At 35.0% G+C, this 21110-nt stretch overlaps 1 protein-coding gene and 1 non-coding gene across 2 annotated transcripts in view; one reads left to right on the top strand and one right to left on the bottom strand.

The window, feature by feature from the left end:
* Positions 1–6085, bottom strand: part of LOC147074813 (uncharacterized) — a 35117-nt gene extending 29032 nt beyond the window's left edge. The window contains exons 1-4 of the mRNA XM_085943251.1: positions 5614–6085; positions 4207–4333; positions 3835–4051; positions 362–538 (exon numbers count right to left, since the gene is read on the bottom strand). Coding sequence (XP_085799377.1) covers positions 362–538; positions 3835–4051; positions 4207–4333; positions 5614–5820 — 728 coding nt within the window. The 5' untranslated portion in view covers positions 5821–6085. The remainder of the gene's footprint in view (positions 1–361; positions 539–3834; positions 4052–4206; positions 4334–5613) is intronic.
* A 4894-nt stretch (positions 6086–10979) lies between these two features.
* On the top strand, positions 10980–11052 carry TRNAK-UUU (transfer RNA lysine (anticodon UUU)). Its single transcript has one exon. It is a non-coding gene; the product is annotated as a tRNA-Lys (tRNA).
* Positions 11053–21110: the final 10058 nt, after the last annotated feature.

The raw sequence follows: 21110 nt of genomic DNA on the forward strand, positions 1-21110 counted from the left end.
TAGTTATACCAAAATGTTCCTTATTTCAAACTTTACCGTCTGGAAACCTTCTTAATAAATAAGTTTTTAATAATATAAATAAACTTTATTTTAAAGTCATCCTTCTTACGATTACTTAATAAACTCACATGATAGACCATTTCAAACATTTTAACAACTTCAAAGTCAAATTACTCAAAACTAGTATTCTCCAGTTAGTGTGTTCTGCCAGAACAGAGACGATGTGTACTTGCCAGACCCAGGATTCGAACCTGGGACCCACGACGCGATAGGCCGACGCTTAAGCCGCGCACGGACAACACAATGTCAATATTCTATGCATTTAAATATTTACAATTTCTACTCTGAAACTCTTACATACTTGCATTGGAGTTGATTCCAATCGAAGTCATAAGGATATTCGCTATATGTAAAATCAGTGCTGACACTGTTCAGTTTCATTATTTCCAACGGGTCATCTTCGGCAGGTTTTTCTTCTAGTTGGGTATCATTATTTTCACAAACCACACCAATCTCCTCCGTACTACCGTACTCCGTACTGAAAAATATATCAAAAGATGAAGAACGTTTGCTGTGATAATTATTTTAATTGTTTACATATAAGAGTAATCCAGACCAGCTTTAGCACGTTTTCGTTATTTTCATTGGTCAAAATTAGCACGGAAGGCATTCTATAAACAAAACCGTTATCAGCCGGTATCTCTAATTCATAATACGGCAAAAATTTAGGTTGGTAGACATGTCGGTCAAATTCGGATATGTTCATAACATAATGCCAAACCAAGCGGATAAGACCGAACACAAGCGGATAAAGCCGAACGAGCGCTATCTAGTTGGCAATGAGCCGAATACAAGAATTTTGTATTGACCTACAATTCTCTTAGTCATGTCATTGCGGTTGCAGCAAAACAGTCCTATCTTGCGTCTCAATTCTCAATATGTATAATTGACATACTCTGTCTCATTCTCAAAGTTAGCACGGCTAAGAGAGGGGCTGTTAAAAGATATCACCTTTTGACAGTTCAGACGGTTAACTTTTTTACATAATTAACTGCCAGAATACGTAAAGTGATAAATGTGATATATTTATCACAATTAGCTCTTTTTTGATGTTAAGTGATATGTTAGAATAAGCCTGCAGGAACATCTGTATATGACGTGATGTATAAGAAAATTCCTGATGGCTTGCCAGACAGAAAGTAATTAACATTTCTAGGCCTTTTATCATTTCATATCTGAAGCCGATTCATCTACCTTAACAAATAATCGCTATTGCAGTATGGATTTATGCTAAGACGCCTATTTATGTATATCTATACAAACGAAAAAAATGCGTCAACGCCACTATTCTTGATTATTCTCGAAATTTGATATTTTAAAAGATATCTATCTAATGTTACAAATTATTTTTTCTGAGAAATTTGATAGATTCTATGATATTTTACGCGGCCATCAAAATAACATTCCAAATTCCCATAGTAATAATATGTTTTATTGTTAAATATTATTGCAAGAAATGTTTTTAAATCAATAAATAAGAGATACATTTTGAATAAGTACTGACTAACTCTAAGCTAAGATTTATTGTGTTAATTTAAGAACTAGCTATATTCTAATCATAATATAATAATATTATCAATGTAGGTATTGGTCACATTATTGCATTTGGAATGTTTTTAATCAATAATAATAAGAAAGCCCTTTAGAAATAAATGTTGTATGTATAGACCATAGAGTGTAGTATCAACTATGAATTGTAATGTTCATATTTTATGATAGTTCCGTTGCACACTTGCTTATAGGCGATCTAGATATTCTCACGAGGACCCTTATCTGTATTCAACCTATATATTGCGCATCTAGTGAATATAAAGAGGACTCTTGTTTCAGACGCCATACCGATAAATTATGTTAAATACCAAGGCCCATTGACTGGACGCCGCAAGCACTATGAATACGGATTAGGATTTAACTCTATGTTGACTTCGTAATTGAAATCTCTCGCAGATATCTCATAGTCTTACAGCCAGTCAGTTTAGCTCTGATCCTTTTGATCATACAGGTCCTCTATTTTGAGACTAACTATCGAGATACGTTTCTAGTGATAAGTGTGATAACTAGTTGTCAAATGTCTAATCCTTTGGCAAGTTCATCTGGTTATTTGGTCGAGAGAGTCATCTTATCTTGTTAACCTGCTATCGTGTACCGTTTGAAGTATTCTCTGTTATTGTTGATTAATCTCTGTTAACTCTGAATAAATACTAAAACTAACTCGAAGTGTCTTTATTTTATAAATACTATAACATACTATAACATACTATAACTGGCGACTAACCTGTGCTCAAAGTGTTTCTATGTTATAAATAAATAAAAACCATCCTATACATTTTGATAAAGGTATTGGAGAAAATACGTGAAAGCTTATAACAATATTCTTGCCAGACCTGACCAATTTGATATGGAAAGTGTTATGTTATGTCATGTTTTTAATATTTATAATAAATATAATATGAGCTATGAATATTGAGCTTGAGCTTCAACAAAATAAAATATCAAATTACATGACAACATGACATACATAATGAAAAAAAATTTGATACTTGACACTTGATAGTCATAACAAGCTATAAATTAAAACATAACATAATGATGACATAAAATGACATCTGTTAATGTTTTTCAACAGTGGAACAATATTTAAAATCAGCAATTAGACAAGTGCTACAGGGAGTTTTGTATGCATAATATGAGGGACACAATTTCTTTTCTGATTCATCTACCTGAATGAAATACGAATCAAGTGATACAACGACATCACACAGGCTTCCTCATAGTTTGTTTGATGACAACTTTTAAGAAAGATTAAAGCTTCCTCTTCAAAATCCCAACAACATATTATATCGACACCTCCTACGTAAAAGTCTGTAACTGCCAAGGCCTGAACAAAAACGATGCATAAGTGCGGGTGAGAAAGTATTAGGTACCCTTATAATCTCTGCGACACGCGCTAGAGTAAGATAAAAGGTTTACAGATTTTTGAGATGATATGCTGTGGTGTCGCCGCCAAATCTTATTTTGTTGCATAGCTAAGCGTCGAGAACCTTGTTAAAAAAATTGATATTTTTTGTGTTAAACATAAAGTCAATGGTAAACATTTTTAGTTAATTAAGTAGAAAAGATGGTTCTGTGTGTTGACTTAAAATGTGGTTACCGTACTGATAAGCAAGAAGATGGTATTACGTTTCACAGGTAAGTTGATACATGTTCGTGATAATTTATTTGTATATTATTATATATTTTAATATCAGTGACCTAGTGTTTCTTTAAAATAACTTAAATTATGGATATCTTTACCTAATGGTTGCATTTTGACCGCTTAAAAATACTATATAATGTAAAAAAATCGAAAATTATATTTTAATTCTGAGCGTCTAGTGCGAGCACTAGCGAAATGGTCTATGGTCTCAAACATTTGTGTACGAATGGGTTCGCTCGCCCACAACCCAAACACACGGCACGCAGCTTCATTTAGCAATGCAATGGGTGGTGTCTAGATGTATCTATAGTCTAAGGTAACTGCGTTTTTTGCTATTTTGACTTGATTGCCTTTTATGAAATAATTTTAAAGATATTTACATGTTTTTTACATTTACAATTGACCAAAATACATCCCGTGATTGTTGGAAGTCACCTGGTATACACAAAAAAAAGTGGTCATGGTTTCTACCACTGGATAAAAAAATTATATAATTATGCTTCCTTATTATTATTATTTGATTCTTTGGACTTGCCGACCCATGGATTAATTTAAGCTCATAAAAATATAAAGCATACCTTACGAAATTATGCTGAGCTTCCTCTTCAGCGAGATCTTCACACATTGCTTCAAAAGTTAATTCTTTTAGTATCGGCGCATCCGGTACATTATTTTCTCTGTTGACGAGGAGTAACACGAAATCGTCATCGTCATGTTCAAGTTGATTGCCTTCGTCGACTTTAAAATTTGAAACTATTTCAGCACTGTCGTCTCTGATAGGTACTGCAGTTTTGGCTGAAACAAAAAGCAATAAGTACATTACGTTACATTAACAAGGTGTTTTTAACAATTTTCACAATTGACCAGATATTTTGTCAGTTATATCAAGGTTCTAAGTACTGTATTAATTTGTTCTATCTTTTCATGTATCAAGATGATCTAATTCTTACCTAACCACTCTTTCATGTTTTTTTGCGCTATTTCCAGTTGCTTTTTGAAGTTCGACGCTTGTCTAAGTTTTTTTATGCACAGCTCACAGATCAAGAATACATTTGTCGACCTTTCGTTTCTTTCTATCTGTAACCAAAATTATATTATAAATCCAATAAGGTTGAAATCAATCTACTAACTGTTTTGAACATAAGCTAGATTGTAAACGTCACAAGTTCCGGGATAGTGGTTTCAAAGTCCACAATAATTATTAAATTAGTAAATATACATTATTTGAAAATAACTCATGTAATACACACCAGAAAAAATCATTTTGTAGAAAAAAATACGACACCCGACGGAACTTGAACCTGTATCTGCTGGATTCGCGCCAGTATGCTTTTCCAATTAATTTAATTTAATTTAATTGGAAAAACATACTGGCATTTTCAAGTCCCGCCGGATGTCGTATTTTTTTCTATGAAATGATTTTTTCTAGTGTGCATATGCATGAAATGTTGAGTGACATCTCCATTCAATCGCGATAGGCTATTTATTGAACCCCTCACGATTGAATAATGCTGACACTGAATATCCCATGAATTTCGGTCAACCAACTTTATTGAGTACTGGCTGACTGCGTGAGAAATGCATATTTATCAAAATAAATATTAATTGAGGTAAAGTTCTTATTTGTAAGTATTAACTAGATTCGCGTGAAATTGTATGTTACGGAAATGCATGTAATAAACAATATTATTTTTGCTGTCAGCGTTTCTCATTGAATAAGCAATAATTGAAATGTACATTAAAATAATTGAATAATATTTTCGAGATCGACTCTTATGTCTCGGATTTATGCTGACAATGCTCGGTTCCCCACAGGACTCCCCTTCCAGCAATAAGGAACCTACCAAAAATGCGGTACATTAAGTTACATGTGTTTTGAACAAAATTACATTGACAAATTCGACGTATCACAGTCAAGATGATTTTCTAATTGTGATCGGGCTACGTCTCTTGACGCACTCCGACACTGAGTTGTAGTAGCGATGGTAATAATAAACAAGAAAGAAGACAAGACTATTGAAAGATTTTTTTTAATTAGTCAAAAAATCCACGGTTGTAGTGCCGCAGATGACCGCATGACCATTTATCATTTTTTTTTGGCGGAAACAGTTAATCCCATATAGGTAATTATATTAAATACCTTTTTCTGTTGGCGGAGTGCTTTTCGATCCAATAATATTTTCATACATTTCGATGCATCGTTATCACACACTAAGGTTAGGTTAGATTGGGTTAGGTTAGGTTGGGTTTGGTCTAAAGAGAAAGTTATAAAAGGCGGCTATGCGGTCATCTGCGGCACCATTACCCCACCATTGATGCATGGTTACTACTAGTATAAAATATTAAATAACCCTTACCTGCACAGGGAAGCAAAAATTCAACATTTCCAAATATACCTCAGCCCTTCCTAGGTGAAAATATGTTCGGGTCATGTCTTTAAGATTATTTTTTTTATTATTTCTCAAACAAGCCTGGCAACAACTGGATAAATCCACTTCGTCTGCCTTTTCAACAATCCCATGTATAAAAGGGTCATATTGATAGTGTAGAACCCCCAGATCCATTATTTAAAAAAAAAATGACTAGATTTTTATATTTAGATCTAGTTAGGTAGGTATATAATTTAAAGACTTAACATTATGCAGAAATACATTTTAATAACAATTCATTTAAAACCTTTTTATAGGCCTTAAGCGCACAGTAAGATTAACGAGACATCAATTAAAATTTTCCTAAATTAATTAAGAAAACGTATGTCATATTTTATTATTAAATTTCTCAAAAAGTCTAGTATTGACAACCGAAACGCTTTGACGTTTAAATAATAATAAAAAATGGTACAAAAAAACACATTGCAATCATGACAGTGTTGCTAGTTTTAAAATTATTGAGAAATGAAGGTATACTTAGTTAACTTTTATACAAGACCATTTCGTTTGTTAGTAAGTTTAATTACGTACAATTATTTTGTATTATAGCTAATGTTTTTTTAATAATAGGTAGTCAAAAAATATTTTAAATTGTTTAGATAACTCGGGAGATTTCGGGTCATTTTTTGAGTAGAGTCTGTATTCTACAAGCTGCGTACACGTCACACGGAAACCATTGTGCCATCGCGTTCAACTGTTACAAGTTTTCAATGGGAGGGAACGAGATGGATGCTGAAGCGGGAGGGAAATCACACGTCAGCTTATAGAAGACAGACTCTACCTAGGTAGATACATTTATTACTAATTTGAACAAAGAGATTGGACTCCTCCCAATCTCTTTGAATTTGAACAGATGTGTCTAATTTCATTTCACTATAAGTATTAATAATTTATAATAATTGTTTTCTTCTTAACCCGACTCTGTCCAAAATTTGTAATCTTCTCTACGAATAATTTTCAATACGGTCCTGTTGGTCCTCAGAGAGCATCCACTTTATCCCAAATTGGTGTAAATTTATCGAATTATTATCCGGCAAACGTATTTTTTTGAACTGCCAATACAAAATGCAAAGGCGGGCTACGTCAAAGTTCTCAAACAGTAGAAATTTAATACGGGTAGGTATTTTGTATTTCTACTCATTTCTTTAGTGTATGTAATATAAGTTCACTCAAATACATAACTCTGTGGTTGTTAAATGTATTCGAGGGAGTGTTTAGACTTAGATAATACCTACTGGACGTATGGCGCTTAAAATGAGTGCTCATATACAGATTCTATATTACGATGATGCTAATGACTAGCCTAATACTGATCTATTACGACCAGGCGCGCACACAGAACAATTACCTATATAGGGGCGGTCCATTTCGAAAAAATACTCCTACCCTAATACGTTATTATTTTTATTGAGATGGGTGAGGAGGGGACAAAATCTAGCCGCTCTCATATTGATTTCTGCACTTACCCCCTACTAAATTATAGCTTCACGTTGCTTCAACCGCGGACCCCTGCACTCTTCTTGATGCATTACTCATACACAGACACTCCGCACATTCCGGAGCTATAACTACGGTTATTCCCAGTTGGTTATCGATGGCCTAATGGTCATATAATTATTATTAGTGTTTTTAACATCCGTTTGCGCCGTCCGTGCTGTTTTGTCTTATAGACATGCTGTATCTGGTTTACGCTTACTCCGGATTCATAAAGTTCATTCACATCCTCATTTTAACTTTGAATATAGTTCCGACTTGTCGAATCAAGAATACGCGTTCTTAACTAAATAAGTCTCTAATAAACTACTTCTTTTATTCAACGAATAATTCACAAGATTTGAGAATGTTACATTCTATAAATAATAATGAACATAATAGTTACATATTTTGAAAACATCTCAGCACACTGAAGTGAATACAGCGGATACAGTTTCACGTCCCGTAACATAGTTATATTAGATCCACCAGATAATTTCAATAAGACCAGTATAATTTGTCCACTGTGTGAGGGCGCCACATGCTAACATTTGACATATCTTTCAATACTATTGTTATACAGTGATCTTAGTTCTAAATTCGAACACCTGCCGACTTATGATGGTACATCTATACATACTGATCATGTAATTTCTCTCTTCTTGGCCACTCTTGATACTCATGGCTGAGGATCGTGACCACTTTTTAATTTTGCCATCCTTTGAGCGACCAAGACTCTCCATCCTTCTCGATCTTCCGCTTCTCGCTGGGCAGAATGAATGGTGCCCACCAGAGAGCTCTTTCACTTGGTCGCTCCAGCGCGCAGACGCTCTTCCGCTGTTTCGCCTTCCCTGGAGGCCACCCAAAACCACTAGGTTGTCCGGTCCGCGCCGGACAATATGTCTAATCTAATTTCTACCGTGCCTCAATAAATCCATTGGCATAATCAGTATTCATCCAGAAGCAACCCCCTTCCCCACCTAGAACATTACACCTCTCTCTCCTGCGATCCTGTACCTATTCGTCCGGAGCCAAAAGGCGGTTTGTCAGTACACATTTCAATGTTCATAGTCTCACTCCACGAGAGAATAGATATTGCTGGACAAATCGAATTAGGGAAGCTTTCAGAGGCCTCTGATGGCGTGTATATGCACAGCACAGTAACAATATTACACGACGCAATATGGGAATATTGTTTTTGTTGCCGCGCGGACTAATTCAATTACCGGAAAATCATGTCGCCAACTTTACTTTCCCGCGCAAAATGCTCGGCCATTAGCATCGCTCATTCCAAATTTAAACGCCTGTCGAATTTAATAATAAATAATGTACACACTATATTTATTTTATAAAACATAATCTATAATATTTTAAAAACCAGGAAACGACAGAGCCGACCATGTAGCCTTTCGCCCACATATAGAGTCATTCAGTATCGAAGACTGGATGTAGGCTGTTAGGATCCGCCATAAATAGTGCACATTAAACTTTATTAGTCATATTTATTTATTTTCGTTGAACTGAATACAATCTGCAGACGGTGCTGGTTGGTTTTTAAAACGCAATTAAACCCTGCCTAAACCAAACCATAACAGTGTAGGTATGCTATGGGCGATCCGATAAAAATAGTACACACAAAGAGAGTCTTCAATCTCTTTGAGTACACACCTTTTCAGTCATACTTATTTGTTTTCGTTGAATTAAGAATACACATTACAGAGGGTGTAGGTTAGTTTTTTAAAATTCATTAAGCCCTGTCTAAACCAAATCATAATCGATAAAAAAAATCTTCTACCTATAAAATGTTTTTTGACTGTCATCTACTATGGCTTGTGTTGGTTTAATTAAATTTAAAAAAAATGACAAACACAATTTACAAATCATTGTAGTATTAGTTCAATGAAAACAAATACGTTTGACTGATAAAGTTTACCATACCTACACTATTTATGTCGGATCTTAACAGCCTACCTCCACCCTTCGCCACTGGAGTCATTACGCAATACGTTGTATAGAAGCACCACAGACGTTGCAGATTTCATATTTACACTTTTAGATGCTCACGCGTATGCCGGCGTTTGGAGCGCTTCTTAAAAGTGTTAGTGTCTAATGATGGGTAATGTGAATATTTTGTCGGTGGACTTGGATTGTGCTCTCAGGAGTATCTCAACCTCGCCTATCTTCTCTTTGAGTCAATTGGATCACAGCGTTCCGGCGAAAGAAAGCCATTCATAGGCAGGGTCGCTTTGGCTTGGGGCTTAGGCAAATATCTAAATAGAAAACTTCGATAATTTTCCGAAAGAATAGTACCTACTCGATTTTTTATAATATACTTAGGTACCTTAGGCTTAGACGGACAAATGCAATAATAGTCATTAAAATTTAAAAATGTTTTCTATATATTGGAGATTTACGTCTAATTTGAGATAGACGACTAGCTTAAGATGCCAAAATCGGCGACTTAGTTTGAGTGAGAAAACATATAACATTTATAATATCCTTATTAAAGCGTGAAAAAAACAGAACAGACAAATGTGATAGAAACGCGAAAGCCATACACCAGGCAGACTAAAAATTTAAAATCAGTTTTGGTTTATGATTTATTGAGAGTCAGATCATAAAACACAGGAATTACAAAACCTGCTGAGTGTCCTCAAATATTAGTAATGTTAAATGCCCGTTTTGTTTGGGTAGGTAACAAATTTTAATCTGTACTATGATACGGACGCAATTATTAAAAATAAAATAATTTTTTAACACGTTTATGTTTATCCTATATTTCTCCACATTCATTGTTAGAACCACGTCCAGCGCATCTATTCTAAACAAAAGGCTGCTATCGGCGGCTATCGAGGGTACTTTATCATATTTATGAATTGAGGTACCTATTATAATAATTATTGTTACAATAAGTTAGCCATCTAAAATATCAAAACTATCTATTTCCCTCTGAATGTTAACACGGCCAAGAGAGGTGCTGTTAAAACATAGCACTTTTTGACAGTTCAGACGGTTAACTTATTGTAATAATACATAAATATGATAAACTACCCTCGATTGCCGCCGATGGCAGCCTTGTGTATCGAATAGATGCGCAGGAGGCAACCCATTTCACTTATTTTTGTGTTCCGACGTGTTTTTTAGTATTGTTACAATTTGATACATAGTAATAGCTATTGCGCATCTATTTTATATACAAGACTGCTATCGTCAGCTATTGAGGGTAGTTTTTCATATGTTTGTATTAAAGTAGTATAATTATTGTTATAATAAGTTAGCCGTCTAAGCAGTCAAAATTGTCTATCTCGCTCTAAAATATAGCACACAAATCGAGGTGCTGTTAAAAGATAGGACGTATTGTAACAATTTACAACTAACTTATTGTAATTGTTACAATATGTACTAATACATCGATACAAAAAATATGAAAAACAACCCCGATAGCTGCCGAAAGCGGCCGATAGTAGTCTTGTGTATAGAATAGATGCGTTGGGGAGGGTTTGGTTCAGGGAAATTTATAAATAAATGGAATTGTAATTACCTAAATACATAATATAGGTATATTATTATTAGATGACGTATACATTATATAATAGGTACCATATTTTAATTTGTGTCTATGCTGAAAGATGATAAGTATAACATATTAATAATTTCTCCTTATCGTTAGTTCTGAAGATAGGCCAAGAATTTCTGTGTAAAACTACCATTTAATCGTAATGGATATTTTCAGCGAACCATTTCATAATAAATCGACAAAATAAACACAATCAGAATTAAATTTTTCGACGTCGAGAAAAAAATGGCCAAGTCTCCCAACAGCCCGGATAGCTCAGTCGGTAGAGCATTGGACTTTTAATCCAAGGGTCCAGGGTTCAAGTCCCTGTTCGGGCGGCAAATTTTTTTGAAACATATTTTTTTAATCTATACATTATTACAATCCTTCAAAGTGTTAAGATTTGAAATTGTTCGATGTTCAAATTAATTCTTCAGATATACCTATTATATTTTAATATTTTTAATCAGATTTGATTATATACTGAGTTATTGCTGATACCTATATTATATTTTTTCAATTTCAATTGATTTTTTTAAACATATTGTGGAGATTACAAATTATAAGTTTAAGACGCTCACAACATGACATGAAACATTATTATAAAGAAGAAAAGTAATAAAAACGATAAAAATTAAAATAAAGAATAAACATACAAAAGCAGTGAAAATAGATTTATACATCTATAGAAGTTCAAAGAAGTACACCGAGTTTGCTAAGGAGACCCTATTTTAAGACTTTATAAAATAGCGTCCACCTAAACTCACCTCACGCAAGTGGAATATATCAAGACCCGAAGCAATTCATCAAGTCATCGCCCTCCCAATTGGCATTACCAGCGGCAGGTTGGTTCTGCACCTTGGGAGAATAAACAACTGATTTCTCTATTTCTAAGATAGTTATCAGGGACCAATGACATATTAATGTCATTGTCAGGGACACACAGGTATTATAGTTAGGGATTACAATCCCGGGATCTCGAATCTCGGGATTGACAAACATAATCCCGAAACTTTCGGGATTGATTTTTTATCATTTTTTATGGACAATAAAATAAAAACGAAAATATAACAGAAAAAATACTTTTAATAACAAATAACTACATTAGAAATAAACTGAGTTTGAATGAAGTTTGATTTATACCCATGTGTAAATTGCCGATTCATTTTATTTTTTCACATAAATTAATAAAAATGAGGAAGATTGGAAAAAAACAATGCTTAGCACTATTAACAAAGTAATTCCACCATGATCTCATACGTTTTACGGCAGTTTCATATTTGGCTGACTAATTAGATTTATGAAGCGGATAGGCCATAAGTACACCATGATTTGCTTTACTATTTTAAATCTCGCTAACCCATTCATTAAGTCTTTACTATCAGAAAAATCTCATATTAAATTCACATTATTATTTATATTACAATATTATTTACTCCATTAAACTTATGTATTTCCAAGATAGAACGAACAATAAATATCTTAAATAATATAAATTATACTAGATTTATTTTTGACCGATTTTATCAATGTTATTTGTAAATATAAAAATTTTATATTAACAATGGAAAAAATGCCAATCCAGGGACCAGACCCGGGATTGTCAAATTGTAATCCCGAAATCCCGTGATCAGAATTTTGGCTCGGGATTGGATTCCCTAATTATAGTATAGCCAATAATATAGTTTGGTAGTTTTTTGCTCCATGTAAAGGTATCATAGTGATTCGAACAGGTGACATATTACCTGATAATATGCGATATCCATTCGTCTTCTCTATCCCATTTGAGCAACCTTACGACCCCTTGTATTCCAGCGTCTCCCAAACGGGCAGTAGCGCCTACTCTGGGAATTGATCTACATAATATTATGTAATATGCCGATCCATTATCCTCGCTATCTATAATAATTTCGTGTCCGGACGGTAAATTATACAGGTATTTCAGACATACATAAACACTAGAATAAACTAGGAAGACAAACGAATGTACAATATGTACATAAGGAATGTAACAAAATCATACATTTATAATCAAATTGACATGTAAGTACTGAAAGAATTTTGATTAATCTATAAGTAGGTACCTACCAGTGGCGAAGGGTGGAGGCAGGCTGTTAAGATTCGACATAAATAATACACACTAAACTTTGTCACCCATACTTATTTGTTTTCATTGAACTAAGACTATAATATTGTGCCGATTGTTAGTTTTAAACCCTGCCTAATCCAAGCCATAGTAGATAATAGTCAAACAATATTAATTTATCTATAATATATCTAAAACTATGCCATTAAACCATACATCATTTTAGATAATATGTTATTAGTTTGGTGAAAGAGCGTACATAAGTGAAACGGCAAATAATTGTATGTGGAACGAAATTCCGGCCGCGTTGCCATTCGGAGAGTGATAGTCGACCTGTTTGCACGTCAATTTGTTTTGTGATGGCGTCGGAGGAATATATTCTTAAATCGTGTAAAGATGACTAAAAAACGTTCCGCATGTACTTGAAAAAGAAAACATGTCAATGAATATACTATTATTATTACGAATATAATAATAAACATAACATAAAAAGGACGCATGTTGAATTTTTATGACAAATTATATTTCGTTCGGCTCGCGATACAGACGAATCCGCGCATCGCCTAGTCAGTGTGCATTATTTTTGTCGGATCGCCCATAGCATACCTAAACTATTGTGTTTGGTATAGGCCGGGTTTAATTGATTTTTAAAAATTAATCAACACTATCTGCAAATTGTTGTCTTAATTTAATGAAAATAAATACGTATGCCTGACAAAGTTTAGTGTGCACTATTTATATAGGATCTTAACAGCCTACCTCGTGATAATGTATACGGCGAGCTGCATACGTACAATTTACATTTATAATTAATTATTATAATTTAGTCACTTGTTATGAAGACAAAGTGCTTTAAAATTTAAAGCTTAAAATAAAAACACAGTATTAAAGTATAATGTTACGTATTTATTATTTTAAAATAAAAACTTGATAAAATAATTATCTACACCAGTGTTCTTCAACCGGTGGTCCGCGGACCGGGGCCGATATGCAAGAATGTATTACCGGTCCGCGAAAGCTCACACCGACTATATCGCTACACGATTCGGGGAACTCGCACTAGATGAAATGCTGGGAGAATTTTTGAATGCTGCTGATATTAAGGGCCCGCTGAAGAGCCCGCCGTTCAAATATAATTTAGTATAAAAAGGACCTCGGCGTCGTAACTACGTCAATTTAAATCGATCTTTTCGCAAAAATCACTAATCATCGGAGATTTTATTTCAAGAAATATTATTATTATTACTGATAATTTCTGCCGCGCGGAGAATTATTATTATTTTATGAACACCTGCGACATGAAGCCGATCAGAAAACAGGGCTGTCAAAATAATATTAAGCATTCATATTTTTTAAATGTTAATTTCATCATGGTTTTTAATCAAACCTGTGCAAGTACGTACTGATAACTTGGGTGGATTTTGTAGCAAACATACTATTGATATATATACGGGTATATTATTATTATAACCCAATTCAAATTGAACATAGGTTGATACTCAAATACTATTATAGTATGTTTATGATTTCGAGAAAATAATACGATGGTATAATTAATCCATATCAATTATTTGAAAACATTACATTCGCACTTTGCACAAAATTACAAACACATTCGAAGTTTGCCGCACACGTACAGACCACGTGATATTTGTTTACGCAAAATCGTCGCTTTTCAAAATGGCGAATTTGATTACCAGATTTTACTGCGATGAATCAGTATGTTCCTTTTTGTCTTTTTTTATTCGTAGGTTTGTTTACTATGTACACCGAGAAATTTCCATTTATAAACTCGGAAACGATTTTTACAGAAGAGTTTTGGAATATAATGCAACCAAAACTGGAAAAAATTCTATCATGGGTGTTGACTTCCTGAATTAGCTAACCCCAGGTCCATGCCACTACGTGAACCACAGTGGATATTAAGCCATTTCCACACTGGCAACAAGTTGCTGGCAACCTCATTAAATTTTACGATACTTACCATAATTGCTTAAGAAATTTTACAATAATTATCGTAAAATCTAACGAGGTTGCCAGCAAATTAACTTGTTGCCAGTGTGGACCCGGCATTAGATGCACAAAACTTAAATAATATATATTATAAATAAAAATTTAAAATTATAAATATATATTATGATTTATGTCTTCGACAGCCCTGATGAAATAAATGTGAAATATGAGTCGGATCAGTCACAGAGCAAATTTATTAACACAAACAACTTTGACACGACCTTTTTATATTAACTAGTAGACCAGATATTATGGACCACATGTTAAAAAATCATATTTTCAATTCTCAAGGCCATTTCTGTAGAACGTCCTCTTAACCAGAAAGTCATATTCAACATCATAAGCCAACATTATAAAGCGTTAGCTGAAAACTTTAATAAATATTTCTCTGAAAATTAAGATCTACTTAAAGGCGGACCTCTAACCTCTGGATTTATAATCCCTTTATGGAAGATATTAAATCATGCGCACTTGATCCTCGTGAGAAAGAAAAGCTGATGGGCTCTGGTGTCCAGATATAAAATTCAATCATTGTCTCAATTTTGGATATCACTTGATAAAGAATATCCATCTCTAAATTATAAAGATCAGATTATTAGTAATTTTTTCGACTTCCTATTTATGTGAAAAAAATTTTTCATCTATGTCAGTAATAAAAACCAAACAAAGAAATCGAATGTATGTTAATGCAGCGCTTCGTCTCTCAGAAACAATGCTGCAACCACGTATATCAAATTTGCTTACAAAATAGCAGCAGCAGATCTGGCTAACCAAAAGTTGTAATTTTAAAACATCTTCTTCTTATTGTGCCATCCCCTAGCGGAGGTCGGCCACCAACCATCAAGGCGATCTTATCTTTGTCGTCTGCAACCCGGAACAGTTCGGTGGAGCTGCACTCGTACCAATCACGGAGGTTATTAAGCCACGAAATGCGGCGCCGTCCTCTGCTACGCTTCCCATTGATCTTTCCTTGAATGACAAGTTGGGGAATGCTGTATTTTTGTCCTCTCATAATGTGGCCGAGGTATTGTAGTTTCCTGGTTTTGATACTACGTAGAACTTCTCGGTCCTTCCCCATTCGATTGAGAACTTCAACATTTGTCACCCGGTCAGTCCAAGGAATTTTGAGGATGCGTCTATACAGCCCCATCTCGAAAACTTCAAGTCTCCGTGACATCTCTTGGTTAAGCGTCCATACTTCCATACCATAGAAAAAAATTGAGGGCACATAACAAAGTACCATACGCAGTCTCAGACCTAGGTTAGAATCTCGATTGCTAAGGAGGCGTCTCATTTGGAGAAAGGTGCTCCTTGCGATCTCAACTCTAGTTTTTATTTCCTGAGACTGGTCCCATTTCTCATTGACCTATGTACCTAAATATGTATAATGGGTCACACGTTCGATTGGTTCGCTGTTAATGACAAAAGATTTAATAAATAAAATTCTATCTACAATGGTTATTATTTCTGGCTAATACCGGTCCGCGAAATATTTATCCTATGTTCACCGGGCCGCGGGTGTTAAAAGGTTGCAGAACACTGATCTACACTCTTTTAGCATAGCTCAGCCTATCTATTTACTATCAACTTATATGTCTGTTGTTTAGTGGCAGAGTATTGTTCGCGTGGGGAACTCCAAATCCCAGAACAATCTGTGGATATATCTCATTAATAAGTAGACATATTATGACTTGCTTTTATCAAAATAATTATGTTCCCACAAGACTAGCGAAAACTAATATTGTATCCACCAACCAGTAATAATTCTTCATTAAAGATTGTAAAAAAGACAACGAAGCCGGCTAAGTTATTTTTTGTGAAATTTAACTTAGCGTTCATCTGAGTTAAAAAATGAATTATGTAGATACCTACAACCAATAATTATTATCAAGTAGAGTACCTACCTATACGTTTAATAACTTAGCACTTTTTTGACTGTATACTACACTGATGCGCCTCTTTGCCTGATTACCTAGCATAAAATTAAAACTGAATTGAAACGGCAAATAATTTTCAACTACAGGCGCGAAGAAATTTTGGACTCGCTGCCGATCGGAGAGAGAACGTCGAGCTGGGAACACGTCAATTTGTTTCGTGATGGCGACGGGGGTATTAATTCTTAAATCGTATAAAGATGACTAAAAACGTTACCCATTTACTTGTAAAAGAAAACATGTCAATGAATATATTATTATTGTTACTAATAGTTGAGTAATAGAACAATAAACAGAACATTAAATGGACGCATGTTAGATTTATATGACAAATTATATTACGTTTGGCATGCGTCATTTGCACCCGCGACCCGCAATCCGCGCATCGCCTAGCCACGATCTTATTAGACCGTGCCTCAACTGAGGTATAGCCTTGATATAAAATGTTATCAATAGATAAATAGATAATATATTATGTAAAAATCGGTGTGTGTACCCACTTATGTACGCGCGTTAGAAGTTATACTTCTTTGGCGTAACAAAACAAAAACAAAACTTGTGATAAACTAGATTCTTTGACTAGCTCTTAATTATCCTGTTAAATTACACACTCAAGAAAAAGGACCGCTTATTGGAACGCCGTTGGTTTATTTCTATAAAATTTTAACTTATATTACTAAATTATATTATTATTTATCGTTGTTTTTATTTTTAAAGTAACAACTACCACTACGAGGAATTGCAAATGGCCGACAATAATAAATTCGCTGCCTAGGCAACGGAACAATTCTAAACTATAATATTATACTGTATAATCGTCACGACTGCAGTATCATACTGTGGTGTAAAGGCAGTGCGTTCGGCTGATAACCGAACAATTCGTGGTTCGAATCCAATCGAGTGCGTTTATTTTTGTGTGAAAAAATAAATTATGTGTTACATGTCACACGCCAAAAATACACCCTGATCTGATTTTCCATAAAATATTTTTAGAATATATTACATCATTTTCATATTAGAGTCGGAGTGCAAAGTTATGAAGCATATACTGTATCTATGGTTCTTCTCAAAAATATTGCAACATAATAGGTTTACGATGTGTATATTATTATTTATTAACAAAAAATGCTTTGATCTGACAGTCCGCAACGGCAATTTTCATTGACGCAGAAGACGCACTCGATTCGTCAGAAGATTTAAAAAGAGGTCTCAAAACAGTTCAACCCACTCATACAATTATTAAATTTATTATTTTAACACCATCAGTGCGATCTTAGCTTCTTCTAATCCGGAACAGTACGGTGTAATTGCACTCGTACCAATCCCGGAGGTTCTTAAGGCAGGAAATGCGGCGTCGTCCTCTGCCACGCCTTCCATTGATCATTCCTTGGATGACAACGTGGGGAATGCTGTACCTTTGTCCTATCATATTTTTTTTGGTTTTGATACTACGCAGAACTTCGATCCTTTCCCATTCGATTGAGAACTTCAACATTTTGTCACCAGGTCAGTCCGAGGAATTTTGAGGATGAGTCTATACAGCCACATCTCGAAAGCTTCAACTCTCCAAATCTTCAATCGCTTGGTTTAGCGTCCATATTTCCATACGTACCGGCTTATTGGTCAACTACCGGAGTGTTGGTCTTGTCGTCATCCACTTGGCTTGTCGATGTAATCTTCTATCAATAGTAGTCTTTGAATCTGTATTATCTTCAGCTCCAAAGATATAATCACACTTAAGTACTGCATTATTTGTGATAACGAATCTTGCGATTAGCCTAATTATCGGCATTTGATTTTGACGAAAAACAGGTGAACAGACTTTACTGTAGGGATGAAATAATATATCTATGAGATAATTTGGAAACTTAAGATTTAGGTATAATTTTTGTAATGTAAAATTTAGGTACCCATCTACCTAGTTAATTAATGATTTGTATTTACTATGCTATTATTATCTATGGCAACTATTTATTTATTTAAGAAAACAAAACATTGTGAACATAACAAATCTAAATTCAAGACCAGGGAACTCCGAGCATGCCCCCCTTAAATTATTATAATAATATGCACTGTCAAACCAATAACCAAAGCGATAGAAACAGGGAACTCAGAAATAATGGGAACTGAAATACACAACGGGTAAGGCGATAGCAGGTAACCGACTCGAGTAAGGATGAATCCGGGTTAAACTTACACACGTGTCTATAATACGTTTAACGTCGAATACAGAAAACTGCTCTCGGTTATGTTGCTCATTTAATGTTGGTGTATTACACACACTATTGCACGTGCATAATGCGTGCTTCATTTTCGTAGGACACTCACACATTCAAAAGCCTGCTTCACTATGCGGCGTATTGAATATAGCCTATTGGTATTCTATTTATTATCTGTTCTGTGTTCAAGACGTACATAACATGAGATTTACATTATAGCAAATATTACCCTCACAACAGAGAAGAAGAGAATGTATGTAATAATAATAATAAATAGAAATAAAAACATAGGTACTTTTTTACAATTTTATACAGAAAAATAAAATTTAGGAAACCAAATACATAGCACGTCACCGAAAATGTCTACATCTTTGGGGAGCGCATTGATTAGTATTGCACCCCTCGCTAATGGTGCCTAATAGGCTTGACACGAGGAAACGGTTTCGATCCAGAATAAATCATGGCTGCGACCACGTAGGTAACACTCAGGCGCATGTAAATTCGAATTCATTAGGACACCAGGATTGGAAACCATCCCTTGCGATAACAGGCAAAAGTGTTTCAAGAGCAGAAGAGACCTACGAGATTCAAAAGAGTGAAAAGTAAGCATGCCTTGTAGAAAGGCAGTAGGAAAATATACATTTGACGAATTATCGAAAGGAAAATAGTTATCGAAGAAATTTCTTCTTTATGGCGGTGAAGTATTCAAGCTGCGATTATTCTATTCTAAAAATATTAAAATTCTGACGGATTACTTTTCTTCATTGGAAGTTTTCTTCGCTAAGAGAAAATTGCTTTGTTGGAAAAATGGCCAAAAAATAATGCTCTCAACAAGAGTTCTGGACGAAAAAATATTTGCATGGGAATTTATGGAAAGCAGTCAAAGATAAACGCTGTCGAAATGAATTTTGGAAGGTTTTTTATTCATGGGAAAGTGGTCTGACAGGAAACCTAAAAAAAGCTCGTGCAGTGCCCTATGAAACGAAAATGTTTTAAAACCACTGTCATCTTGTAATTGTTTAGAATCTACTGATGAGATAGAGTACGACAATTATCTATTGAAAATTGAGATGCAGCGATTTTGAAAATGAATACTCACATCGCGACACTGGCGTCGCCTCAGTTTATAGTTGATGGTGATATCTGTGTTATTATGGATCAAGAATAATAACGGACACGTGTTACCGTGTTAAATAGTTAGAATAGTCCTGTAGAAGTAAAGCGGAGCGTGGGAAGAATATGATTCTGGCAGCTAGATGGTAACAAAGAGTTAGGCGAAAGGTTAGGGTTAGAAAGAAAGGGGAACTAGGGTTAAGAGAAAGTATTGGAAGTGATAAGGAAAGTGAAGAGCCGGACAGAATGAAGGAATCTCTATGGGGAGGTGACACCGCCCCAGGCTGTACTGCCAGAGAGTAATAGAATAATTTAAATATAAAAATGTTCGTGTCCGGAAACTTGTACCTCACCGTGAAATGTTGTATCGAAAATATATGGCCGTATATTAAAGACCGTCCAACCTCTTTGAGTCGTACAATACTGATATATATCATCATCATCGGACGAGGTCAATCCACTGCTGGATGAAGGCCTCCCCAAGCTTCTTCCAACTCTCTCGTTCCTGTGTCGTTCGCTGCCACGTATTTTTCACCGATCTTTACCAGTTCGTCAATCCAGCGGCTTTTAGGGCGACCCTGTGGCCGTTTCGTGCCCCTTGGGTACCACTGAATGACGGAGTTTGTCCTGCGGCCGTCCTATCGGCGAGCAATGTGCCCCGCCCATCTCCATTTCAGCTGTTTGGCAACGTGTACTCCTGTCTGCTTCCTAACCCATTCGTTTATCTTACGGTCCTTTCGCGTGATGCCCAACATGAGATTAACAAAGGTGTCCGGCAAGGTGATACCATTTCACCTAAACTATTCACCGCTACTCTTGAGGACCTATTTAGGAAACTTGACTGGGAGGAAAAAGGTGTTCCAATTAATGGGGAGCATCTCAGTCACCTGCGCTTTGCAGATGATATTAATATCATTTCTCAAGACCCGAAAGACCTCCAAGGTAGAATGCAAGAACTCACGGATGTCAGTCAAACGGTCGGCCTAAAGATAAACGTCTCAAAGACAAAAGTGATGAGGAACTGTTTTTCG

The sequence above is a fragment of the Rhyacophila brunnea genome, unplaced genomic scaffold (genome assembly GCF_057557595.1).
Source record: "Rhyacophila brunnea isolate RB1 unplaced genomic scaffold, BYU_Rbru_1.0 scaffold_15, whole genome shotgun sequence".
In the NCBI taxonomy this organism is placed as follows: Eukaryota; Metazoa; Arthropoda; class Insecta; order Trichoptera; family Rhyacophilidae; genus Rhyacophila; species Rhyacophila brunnea.